General features: G+C 39.4%; 1 protein-coding gene across 1 annotated transcript in view; it reads right to left on the reverse strand.

Annotated features, from left to right (window-relative positions):
* The window catches only part of hcn4 (hyperpolarization activated cyclic nucleotide-gated potassium channel 4), a 168,937-nt gene that overhangs the window by 86,887 nt on the left and 69,245 nt on the right, over window positions 1-12,805 (reverse strand). Inside the window, exon 3 of the mRNA XM_056478009.1 lies at window positions 1,343-1,504. Within this exon, the coding sequence (XP_056333984.1) occupies window positions 1,343-1,504 (162 nt within the window). The remainder of the gene's footprint in view (window positions 1-1,342; window positions 1,505-12,805) is intronic.

The raw sequence follows: 12,805 nt of genomic DNA on the forward strand, positions 1-12,805 counted from the left end.
ATGTTGTTTTCAAGTCACACCTGCAGGTTATTTCAGACTGAATATTCAAAGTGTCATGGTAAACAATATAGGCAGTGTGTCACAAGTTATCACTGAATGAATGTGTGATAATAAACCAACTTTACCTTAATAACTTACACTTTCACGTCTCATTCTGAGCATTCAGTGTCCGCAATTTAATTCACCATATTTAACTGTTTTTGCTGAAATCATTGCTGCAATCAAAAACCAGTAACGTTTCTGATTCAGCATTGAACTTACCTGATATAACATGAGAACTGCAGAGTCCAGCATTTATAACTAGACCATCACTTCATTCAGCTCCCTTTTAGCCAAAGATGTTTTTTGGAATTTAGCATCCTACCGCACAACATGACATGTTTGCTATTGCAACTGGTCTCTTTTTGTAACCGGGAACCCGTGTGACGTCATGTGTGACGTAGGTTGGTAATTCGCAATTTGTCTATATGTACAAATATTGGTCACACTTTATTTTGATGGTCCATTTGTTGTATTTAAGTTACTTCGCATCTACATGCCAACTAATTCTCATTAGATAATAAGTAGACTGTTAGATTGGGGTTAGAGTAAGTTCACATGTACTTGCAAAGTTTCCTATAGCCAGTTAAATGTCTGTTGAAGGAGCAGTACTCTACTGAAAAATCCAGCTTAAACCAGCCTAGGCTGGTTGGCTGGGTTTAGCTGGTCAACCAGCCTGGTTTTAGAGGGGTTTTGGCCATTTCCAGACTGGTTTCCAGCCATTTCCAGCCTGGTCTTAGCTGGTCAGGCTGGAAAATGACCAGGTAAAACCAGCTTGACCAGCCTAGCAAGGCTGGGAGCCCAGCCAAAACCAGCTATGTCCAACTTAAACCAGGCTGGTCAAGCTGGTTTTAGCTGGATTTAGCTGGTCACTTTCCAGCCTGACCAGCTAAGACCAGGCTGGAAATGGCTGGAAACCAGCCTGGAAATGGCCAAAACCCCTCTAAAACCAGGCTGGTCAACCAGCTAAAACCAACCAACCAGCCTAGGCTGGTTTAAGCTGGATTTTTCAACAGGGTACCAACAGATATTAAGCAGAAAGTCTACTAATACTCAAATGGACCATCGAAATAAAGTGTTAGCCAAATATAGTATTCTAAAGCATCAAATATAAAATATTAATAAATAAAAAAGGATCTGTAAGGGTTATACTCATTTATACTGATCACTGTAGACTGTTATACCAACCCTAACTCATGTTAAGGTAAAAGCGCATGTACAGATCTAAAGGAAATGCATTGCTTAGGTGAAATAGGCATATTTTTAAAGCGCATTACCCTGACGACTGTGTTTAGACACTCACCACCATCTTGTTTTTGGCCACCCAGCAGTCAGCAGGGAAGTCTTGCAGCATGGGCACCAGAAACTGCAGACATCCGTCCCAGTGGCAGAGCAGCAGCATCATCCCTATCAAGTTGACGATTCGCACCATTGCACTGGCCAGGTCATAGGTCATATGAAAAATCTGGAAGAGCCAGAGGAGAACAGGACATGTTGAACAGTCTGATGGTCACTGACATTTACAGCAGTGCAGAAAAGCAGCACATTCACTTCACAATACAGTAGCACACCAAAGTCAGGCTTCTAGAGTCTTAACCCTCCTGTAGTCTCAGAATAACAAGGAAGATATTAGTAATTAAGAATATGGGCTGTACGATATTGGAAAAATCGAACATTGCTTATATACAGTACATTGCGAACATGTTATTATATACAGTATACTGCGACATGAATACCTCTATTTGGAAAGCATTAATAGTTTTAGACTGATTATGATGAGAAGTGAATCTGCATAAAATATAATAAACATCCTACAAGCCTACTAAAGTTACAAAACAGATCCAACATTGCACATCATGTAATTTGACTATTGCGAACGATCACATTGCGAACGATCGATGCTGAAAACATATATGGTGCAGTCCCAATTAGTTACTAGTTAATTACTTAAAATTATTAGTAACTAATAAAGTTATGGTAACTGTTACATTCCTGTACATTCCTGTGTTGCTTGATTATTATTTTTGCTCGCTCTCTCTCTCTCTATCCTGCTTCCACCCATTGGCTCTGATTGGCTACTATTGTTTCTCATGTCCCCCCCTGACATCATCACACGGTCTCCTATCCAGCCTCTGTGGTATAAAAGTGGTGACAGGACGCTACTCACGAGGCGCTGAGACATTTGGATTTCTGTGTTGTGTTGTGTGTGTCAGTGAATTTGCAATCCGTTTTCAGTGTGTTACAATTTGGTACATGTCTGTTGTTATTTCGTCACCTTGGAATAGGGATCTATCTACGTTCTGAAGGATTTTGAGATATTGAGCTTCAACGTTTTTGTATTCCATAGCAAACAGTATGCGTGTAACATTTGTTTATTAAATAAAAGTCCTAAAATGTAAACAACTAATAAAAAAATACACCATAATGTAAATAAATTGTCATTTACTAAGAATATGTCAGTGTTGACAAGAATGTCAGATAGGTTCTTATAATTCTAAGGTGATGATTTGTCTGTTTTCCATTTGCCTACCATCACTAATGCACATCTGAGGTTGGAGAGTGGGACAGGTAAGAATGCCGCTGGATATTTCTTGTGCACACGTAGCTTTAAATATCTCTTTTGTTAGACATGCTAGATAAGAGACGTGCTCCACCCACTGTACTTTTGTTTTCTCATATATATTAGAGTAGGTTAGGTAGAGCGTAATAGACGTGAAGATTTCGTTTCAATAACTGCTATATTTTTCTTTTGGATAGTTAGGGCAGGGGCGTAACAGCCATTTTAAAAGTGGGGGGGACAGCTGTATGGTCACCCAAAAGTGATTAATGATTTATTAGCAATAAAGTTTATTTAATAATCTTTTGACCAAAATTCTAAAATAATTACAAAATATTAATAATAACAATAAATAAACAGAAGCACACACATTTAAATTAAGCATTACTCTGTGTGAAAATTGATACTACACATATAACGTGAGATGGACATCGCCATGTGTACTTGCGGCTAATGCGTCATTCATAAAAGCAGAACACGCAGGATTCAACACATAAATTCACCAATTACTCCCCAAATACATGCAAGTAAGTGGTTGGTGAACTTAGAGAGGAGTAGATTCAACTTTATAGTTACTTTCAGTATGTGTATCTGATATGATTAAAACACATCCGCAAATTATATTTGAATGGATTGTTAGACTTCCTTGTGTGTTTTACAAACGCTAAAGTTCTTGTTTTACTAGTACTTGTGTGTATTTACATGTCTAAATCATAAATTAAGCAGTAGGCCGTAAAAAGGCTGCATAATTGTGATAATATAACACGTCTTTCTCAACAGAGATAAGTTGCTCTTGTTTTCGGAAAAAAAAAAACGAAAAAAAGAAGCACTTTTCCGACGGTCCCTTACTGAGAGTTTAGGTCAGCGCTGGCTCTCTCTGGCTATACGCATATTGCGACTGCTCAAGCAGTGCTCGTAATATCGAGCGAAAAAAGAAAGACAGCTGCGAAACATAACCAGCTTTGTCTTTTCTGTAGGGAATACAGTTTAGATCTTTTTAGGGTTAGAGGTTTTTTAGTTAATGCCGTCCGTCACTGAATGTGTCAGGAATACCGAAAACAAAACCAACTTAACCCCGCTGTCTTTCTCTGGCTCAGCACCAGACAAGACACCAGCACCAGGGACTTTACGGTTCTCACTTCGAAATGAAACAAAAGTAGGATTCTGTAACGTTAGTGATTTACCGTAATTTACCCAGCTGTAGCTGTTGCTCCCTTCAGCATCATCCCTGTCTTTGACTGCAAAGTGAATGAATGAAGCTTGTGGCAGACGCTCAAGAGATTCGCGCTGTGATTGGCTGAGTGATCGTTCACTCAAATCAAGTAACAAATCAGAGAACACTTGCAGCCGCTAGGTCAAATAAAACGTGTGGGCCAGTCGGGGGACAGAATAACCTGTTTCCAAAAAGTGAGGGGGACGTGTCCCCCCCGTCCCCCCCGGTTGCTACGCCCCTGAGTTAGGGTAGAGGTTGGGCCAATAGAATAGATTGTTTTGTTTTATTTCTATTGTTTGGACGCTGTCTGCGTCTCATCTCTCCGACTCTCCCATCTATCTGTTCAAACTTTTTGTGTCCCATTTGTTGTCTGTAATTATCAATATATCCGTGTAAATATTTATTGTTCTTTCTATATCCAGATTTTTGCACTTATTATTATCACTATCTTTGTAAATAAACTCACTTTATTGCATTTAGTTAGTCTTGGTATTTTGTCCCTCACTTGTTGATATTGTGTGTTTGCTTATGTGTTTCACCCAAAATTATTGGTACTTTCCTTCCTCTTGACTCACCATCTCTAAAATTGTAACATTAAATGGGGGCTCGTCCGGGATATTAAAGATTCCCAAATTATTTGGAAGTGAAACTATATGCATCCACATATATATCTAGTGTTGGGTGGTGTTTGTGTGAGATAGCTGACGTTGTTTGCAGGCATTATGGTATGGTAATAATAAATCTTAGTTTGTTTCTGATTTTGATTGTGATGCAATGCTGTTCACCTTTTGCAAAGTTTCCTTGAAACAATAATTATTGTGAAAAGCTCTATACAAATAAACTAGAATTGAATTGTATTGAATTCTGTATACACTGTTCATTCATCGGGTTAAAATGAGCCGCCTTCACTAAAGCTCTAAAATAAAGCAGATTGGTTTAATTTCAATCCTCAAATCTATATCAAGCTGATCTTCATCACACACTCTGTGAATGTGCAGGTTTTCCCTCATCAGCGTGCAGTATTTAAGCCGTTCACTCGATTGTGACTACATTAAAGGGGGGATTTTATTTAAGTTAGGTTATTTTAAATATACACACATGTAAATACACACTAATAATCAGTTTGATCCAGTGAAACAGACCGACTGAACGGATTCACAGAAAAGAATGAGTCAAATGAATCAAGCCTAAATCTAAGAGACTAAAACAAATGATGAATCAGCAAAAGGCTTCACCCTTATGGGAAAAAAAGACTAGAATTGATCTGGGGTGCGTTTCCCAAAACCATCGTTAGCCAACTAAGTTCCGTCGTTACAAGCATAGTTTGTTGATTTGCCGTTTCCCAAATCCGCCGCTCCAATGAACATTCGCAAACTGAGTCGCAAACTTGAGCACTCGCAACCACCCGTCTGGAGCTGTCCTTAGAAACATAGTTCCTGGCTGTGTTCTATTCTCAGTTATCCCCCCTATGCCCTATCCATTTAGAACATTCTAACATTCAAAGTTGGAATTATTAAAAATAAAAAAGCATTAAGGTCATCTCCCTTAGGTATATTTGCTTTCAAACTATTTTTACAGTTCAGTTTTAGCGATCTTCATGTTTACAATTGTGCTCCCTAAGCAGTGCACTTTGAAAACATTGATGTCATTTTGAACACAGCCTCAAACGAAAGCTATGGGTGACCTAAGCGGATTTCATGTTACGTCTCCAAAGCTTGTGAAAATAAAAAGCATACGTTAATTCTTTTAATTTATAGTAGGTTATTTATTAAGTATCTGTACTGTATAAGACATGGGCCTGCTGGTTAGAACTTTCTGCTGTGGTTTACAAGTGTCAAATTGTAAAAGTAGACTTTTCTAAAAAATAAATAAACAATATCCTACTTCATAATAATAATAATAATAATAATAATAACAATAATAATAATAATAACAACAACAATAATAATCATCATCATCATCATTATCAATATCATTAAATTATGATTTTTTCATTCATACATAATAATAAAAATAATAATAATTATCATCATCATCATCATCATCATCATCATCATCATTAGTATTATTAATATTATTATTAAATTAGGATTTTTTTCATTATTCATACATAATAATAAAAATAATAATAATAATCATCATCCTCATCATTAGTATTATTTATATTATTATTAAATTAGGATTTTTCATTTCCTAATATATAATAAAAAATCATTTTATAATAAATAGCCTCATTATTTATTTATTTATATGATTTATATATGATATTAGAGTACGTGTTAGCTTTTGTAAGTGATTTGTTTTAGAATAGGATATGTCATATTCTCAATAATATCAGTAAAGGAAACACAGGCTCTGTATGTGGTCTTTACATATATTTCAGTTAATATGGAAAGCGAGTGCATGCTTTTAGCAAATCTAATATTGGATTAAATGGGTGTTTTTGTAAATATAATTTGCATAATATCATGATGGAGTTCTTCTGTAAAGAAGTAGTTATTCCACCCCGTTCAGAGCGTCATAATGGCCGTTTTACGTTATAACTAACATGGTTTAAGTGATGGATCTGCGACAGAAACTATGGGTTTTGGGAAACACTCGTCACTACATAGTTCTGTCCCTAAACGATGCATCGTACATCTTTGGGAAACGCACCCCAGATTTGTTTGTGCATGTGTATGTGTGTGTGTGTGTGTGTGTGAGAGAGACTGCTTTCTTTTTGTATCACTAACAAGTTAAATAATTGAAAACAGGACAGAACAAGTCCAGACTCCTTCCTTTCTGCTGTGACTAAGAGAAAGAGACGAACGATAGAGAAATAAATAAAAATAAAGCAAATATAAATGCCACAAGGCGTCACGGTGGTGCAGTGAGTAGTACGGTCACCTCACAGCAAGAAGATCGCTGGTTCGAGTCTCGACTGGAGCTGAATAAGCTAAATTGGCCGTAGTGTATGTGTGTGGATGAGTGTGTATGGGTGTTCCCCAGTGATGGGTTGCGGCTGGAAGGGCATCCGCTGCGTAAAACATATGCTGGATAAGTTGGCGGTTCATTCCGCTGTGGCGACCACTGATTAATAAAGGGACTAAGCTGAAAAGAAAAGGAATGAATGAACACATCTGCATAAGTTATACCAAACATGTTTATATACTGCATTTATAATAATGTTGGCAACATATTCCCATGTTCGTGATGCCAATAAAGTGAATTGAATAGAGAGAGAGAGATGAGGACAGGCTAAAGAAGCGAGTGGTTAATCCTAATGGTAAGTATCCTCTTGAGAAGCGCTGTCCTCCATTGGGCAGTGTTAATGGCCTCCACAATTGAAAGCTACTTAATGTGACCGAAGGCACGGCACGCGCTGCTAACTGCACCGCTGCTTATTAAAAACCACTCCACTCGCTTTAAAACACAGCTTTTAAGAGCTTATAGGCTGGCATGATGCTATTGTTATTGAGTGAGGAGAAAAGCCATATAAATCAGTCTCTCTCTCTCTTCTTTACTGTTTGTCTATCTCTCTCGTCCACCAGTTGCAGGCTATTGTTCATATGTTTGTCTTAAATAAGCATTTCCAGTGTAATGATAAACAGAGCATTACATGTTGCTCTGAGTGCAGGGGAACAGCATGAGGTCGGATTAAATAATTGGCTGTCTGTAACGTTAAACTAGCTATAAAAGCATCTGAATTAATCATGCAGCGTTGTGTAAAAGTCACCCTCATTACTGCATTATTGCTGCATCATCACAGACGGCAGGAAGAGAAGGGCAATTCTGATACAAGCGCAGCGCTATCTAATGGATTATATGAATGTACAGCGCATTTAAATACTATTGTTTTCACTCAGCTTTGAGGCCAATGACAAACAAGGACAAGTGAGATGCTAAAAATAGAGAAAAACGTCCAGAAATGCAAGTTGTAAGGTCTAAAAAAGTAACTGCAATATTAATTTGTTATTTTTCCTTTATTAATCAGGGGTCGCCACAGCGGAATGAACCGCCAACTATTCCAGCATATGTTTTACACAGCGGATGCCCTTCCAGCTGCAACCCAGTACCCATAAACACTCATTCACACACACACACACTCATACACTACGGCCAATTTAGTTAATCAATTCCCCTATAGCACATGTGTTTGGACTGTGGGGGAAACCAGAGCACCCGGAGGAAACCCACACCAACAAGGGGAGAACATGCAAACTCCACACAGAAACCCCAACTGACCCAGCCTGGTGTTTCTGGTGTTTCCCAGTACTGGGTAGCAGCTGGAAAGGCATCCGCTGTCTAAAACACATGCTGGAATAGTTGGCGGTTCATTCCGTTGTGGCAACTCCTCATTAATTAGACTAAGCTGAGGGAATATGAATAAATGAAGGTGTTTTTGGGTTTCAGACTGAGCTTCTGTGTTGAGAGTAGTTTATATTGGGAGACCACATCCCTCAAATCTGCAGATAAAGAGTCTCTTATGGGTAATAAAACAGACAATGAGAGTTTAATGTAATTGTCAAACATGAAGGACGTTCACTAAACACTAAATCTGTTTGAAGCTGCACTGAAGCTCTGGAGAACTTGTGCCTTGATCTTTTATTTTCATCATGATGTTCCTAAGAAATATTAGAGGAAGATTTCATGTTTTTTTATTTTAATTTCTCTTATTTTTTATAATATTTATTTATTAGTTTCCATCAGCTTAGTCCCTTATTTATCAGGGGTCACCACAGTGGAATGAACCACCAACTATTCCAGCATTTGATGCCCTTCCAGCCACAATCCAGTACTGGGAAACACCCTGTGGAAATATAAATTTACATAATCTCAGAATCAGAATCAGAATCAGAAAGAGCTTTATTGCCAGGTATGTTCACACATACAAGGTACTTGTTTTGGTGACAGAGCTTCTACAGTGCAACAGGATAACAGAGACAGGACAAAAAACAGATAATAAATATATTTAAAAAATAGAAGTAAGTAGTGAGTGCAAATATACAGATTGACAAGTGTATGTACATGTTTATTACTATATACAACATTATATGTGCAGCTGTTATGTGCAAATTGGCATGTAAAGTGTGTTGTTAAATGAGTGTATATGTGTATAAAAGTGTATAGCAGTAGTGATGTTGGTTCCACAATTATTATCATCAAGTGTTCATGAGATGGATTGCCTGAGGAAAGAAACTGTTTCTGTGTTGGACTGTTCTGGTGCGCAGTGCTCTGTAGCGTCGACCAGGAGGTAACAGTTCAAAGAGGCAGTGTGCTGGGTGTGAGGGGTCCAGAGTGATTTTGGCAGCCCTTCTGCTCGCTCTGGATAAGTACAGTTCTTGGGGAGTAGGAAGGGTTGTACCAGTGATTCGCTCAGCAGTCCGAACTATTCGACGTAGTCTTTGGAGATCGTATTTAGTAGCTGAGCTAAACCAGACAGTTATTGATGTGCAGATGACTGATTCAATGATGGAGGTGTAGAACTGTTTCAGCAGCTCCTTTGGGAGGTTGAACTTCCTCAGCTGACGAAGAAAGTACAGCCTCTGTTGAGCATTTTTGACAATGGAGTCAATGTGAGTGTCCCACTTCAGGTCCTGAGAGATGGTGGTGCCCAGGAACCTGAATGACTCCACTGCTGCCACAATGCTGTCCATGATGCTCAGTGGGGGGAGAGCAGGGGGGTTTCTCCTGAAGTTCACTATCATCTCCACTGTTTTGAGCGTGCTGAGCTCCAGGTTGTTGTGGCTACACCAGACAGCCAACTCCTTAACCTCCTGTCTGTAAGCGGACCAAACTAATCTAGTTTCAAATTAAGAGTGATATTTATATAACTGAAAGGTTGTATTCTTTGGTTAATTATCTAATCTCATTCAAAACTCCAGCTAGGGTGTGAGAAATATTAAAAACCTCTTGCTTTCTGAGCACTTGCTGAGCCAAAGTGATGCAAATGCTACAGGCATGGTCTCAACGACTCTTCCTTTGTCTTTGGGTGATACCTTCAGGCTGGATGGAACCTCAGGACCCCAAAACAAGATCTTCAACTAATCTAGTCATGCCTGTTATCTATGTCTCCACCTAGCCATTCCCCTCCTCCTAAAACCCATAATAGACCTGCGTTCAGACTCCTGTAGGCGCTTGCAGACTTCTTGAAGATGCTGTATGACTGCAGACTAACCAACACGTCTCAATAAAATAATTCTGCTTGTTCGAGTCTCCTGGATTGGGTTCACTCTCCCCTTTTATTTATTATATGTTTTAAGCCAGGCTCATTCTGAAAACGTAGTACCGCGGGCGTTTCTGGAGGCCGCGTATTATGTAGCCGAGGGTTGCATGTCTTTCTTTTAAACGAACACTACGGGGGTGGTGTGACGCCATTACTTTTGGCGCTTACCGACTTATAGCTTCCCCCGTGTGGAGGACTTTCCCGCCGCAGCCAGTTTGTTCAGTTAGCTCGTAGTGTACGTCGGCGGACTTAAAACGCAGAGAGGACATGACCATGGCGATGACGACGATGGGGTTCGAGTCCGTGGAAGAGCGGTTCAGAAATCAGGTAAGACAAAAACAGAATCCAAAAAATAAAATGAGAAGTGAGAATATGGCGAAATCCGAAAACTTGGAACAAATCAGACGAGGGCTTTTCTTTTTCTGGACGCCTTTTGTAAATCGTTGGTTGGGTTTAGGGAAGTAAGTGGGTGGGCGGTTCAATCGATAAAACTGGTTGGGTTTAGGGAAGAAGGAGGGTGGGTCTGGCGATTGGTCGGCCGGCCAGTCAGTCAGACAGTCGCCCTGTTGACAGTGGCCTCTAGTAGGTTTACGCGAGAACATCGCGGGCATGAACGGCACTCGCGAGAAAAATTCGAGATACGAAAAAGTGCACGCAGCCGCCTCTTGTGGATTCGCGAAAACAAAAACTGCAAAAGTACGTACCTTCCAGGACACACACACTTATAAGACCATCACACACCAGATGCGCCGCGACACGGCACCCACATGACAGTTAAAAGTATCGCATACCAGATGCGCACATTTGCATGCTATTTTAAATGAAACCTTTCAGATGGTGCTCTGTGGCGTGGCAGAAAAATGAACAGTGTCCTGAGTCGTGACTGGGCACCACGGACAGCTGCCGACTTGCGGCGCCGGTGTGAGTACTCTGATAGAAACCTGTCAGGCTTTTGCCCTTTGTTATCTTAGTTTTTCTTGTAATGTCTTTTTTTTGTCCACTAGATGTCGTCATTTAGTTATTTTCAGTTTGGTATCCGTAATCAGTGTCATTGATTTCACATGTGCCTTGTTTAGTTTCTTGTATTTAAGGAGCCTCAGTTTCATCTGTGCTTTGCTCAGTTATTGTGGATTCAAGCCTGTCAACCACTGTGAGTTATTACTCTGTAAATCATCTTAGTTATTTTGCTAAAGCTCTTCGATGACTTATATCTTTGGAGTTTAAGTTAAACTGTTCTGGAACTTTTTGCCTATTTTGAGTTTTGTATTTTTTGCATATTGTAGGACTCTGCTTTTGCCTCACTTTACTTTCATCCCTTATTGTACTTATTTAATACTTTTACTCCCAGTAGCTCAGTAGGGACATGACTCACCTCTCACGCCAGAGACCCGGGTTCTATCCCCGATCCTGATAGAAACCTATGTTTAGAATTCTGAAATGTATGGCGCTGCGTGGGGCTACTGGTGTGCGACCTGCTATACACTACGGCCAATTTAGTTCATCAATTCCCCTACAGCGCATGTGTTTGGACTGTGAGGGAAACCGGAGCATCCGGAGGAAACCCATGCCAACATGGGGAGAACATGCAAACTCCACACAGCAACCTTCTTGCTGTGAGGCAACAGTGCTAACAACAAAGAATTCAAATGTAACAGGAGGGCTAATGATTTTGACTTCATCTGTATGTGCCATTGCTTTAGATGTTCAATCTTAGAAGGTTACTAGAAGTTCAGATGTGGTTTGAGATGCAGCTGAAGACCTGCTTGCTCTCTCTCTCTCTCTCTGTCTGTCGTCAGCCTGCACACTTAAACGCTAATAAATTAGCATGGTGATATGGAAACAGACTGCAGTGCAATTAAAATGAGAAGTGCTCTGGGTAGATTGTGGAAATCCTCTCTAATAAGGGCTTATTATAAAGTCATTATTGTGGATCAGGGGAATGAAGACTAATGTGTTTTGTCCGAACGGCGAGGGACGAACCCTCAAATGTATAAATCAGGAAAACCACAGTGTTTTGACCGTCTCCATCTCTCTCTCTCACACTGAGTCATGGAGCTTTTTTTATCTGGATCGAGCTCTAATTGACACCAGACGCATTAATGATGAGAGTTTCACGCAGAGACCAAACATCTCAGAGCTGATTGATGAAGCCCACGAGAAACAACACAGACTGAAAGACTCAAATCCAGCAGATGGACGCTTCGATCTGGATCAAAACTGTTCTAGAGTATGAATCATGGGATAATGAATGAATGAATGCGGGAATACGTAAAGAATTATTGGAGGAAATATCACCTTTATTACTCTAAAATGCTAGCATTGATTTCGAAATTCTTCATTTAACATTTTAAGTGTAATTCTACTACTTCTCGCTCGCTCACTTCGCTCTTCTGGCTCTCTGTTACTCCGTCAGCCTTTATGTAAACTAAAGACTATAGGAGAAAGAGCTTCCTGAATCAAAGCCTCCAAATTATGGAATGGTTTTCCTCCTAATATCTGAAACGCACTGACTTTGGATCGATTTAAAAAGTTGATCTAGACACATTTATTTAAGCTTGTTATTAATTGATGGTTTATTTTGCACTGTTTTTGTACTTTTTAAATTATTTTGTGTTTATATCTTGCTGTGCTGTAAGTTTTTGACTCTTCTAAAGCATAAAAACACCATAAGTTGTTTGCAGATATTTAAGAAACATGCTCAGTGAGCATACTTGTTTATCTGAAAAACAATGCTGAAGTCAGATAATCTGCTTTGAACATTTGAGTTTGAGAACGGTGTCTTTGTTTTGGT

This window comes from Danio aesculapii, chromosome 18, assembly GCF_903798145.1.
Source record: "Danio aesculapii chromosome 18, fDanAes4.1, whole genome shotgun sequence".
Lineage (NCBI taxonomy): Eukaryota > Metazoa > Chordata > Actinopteri > Cypriniformes > Danionidae > Danio > Danio aesculapii.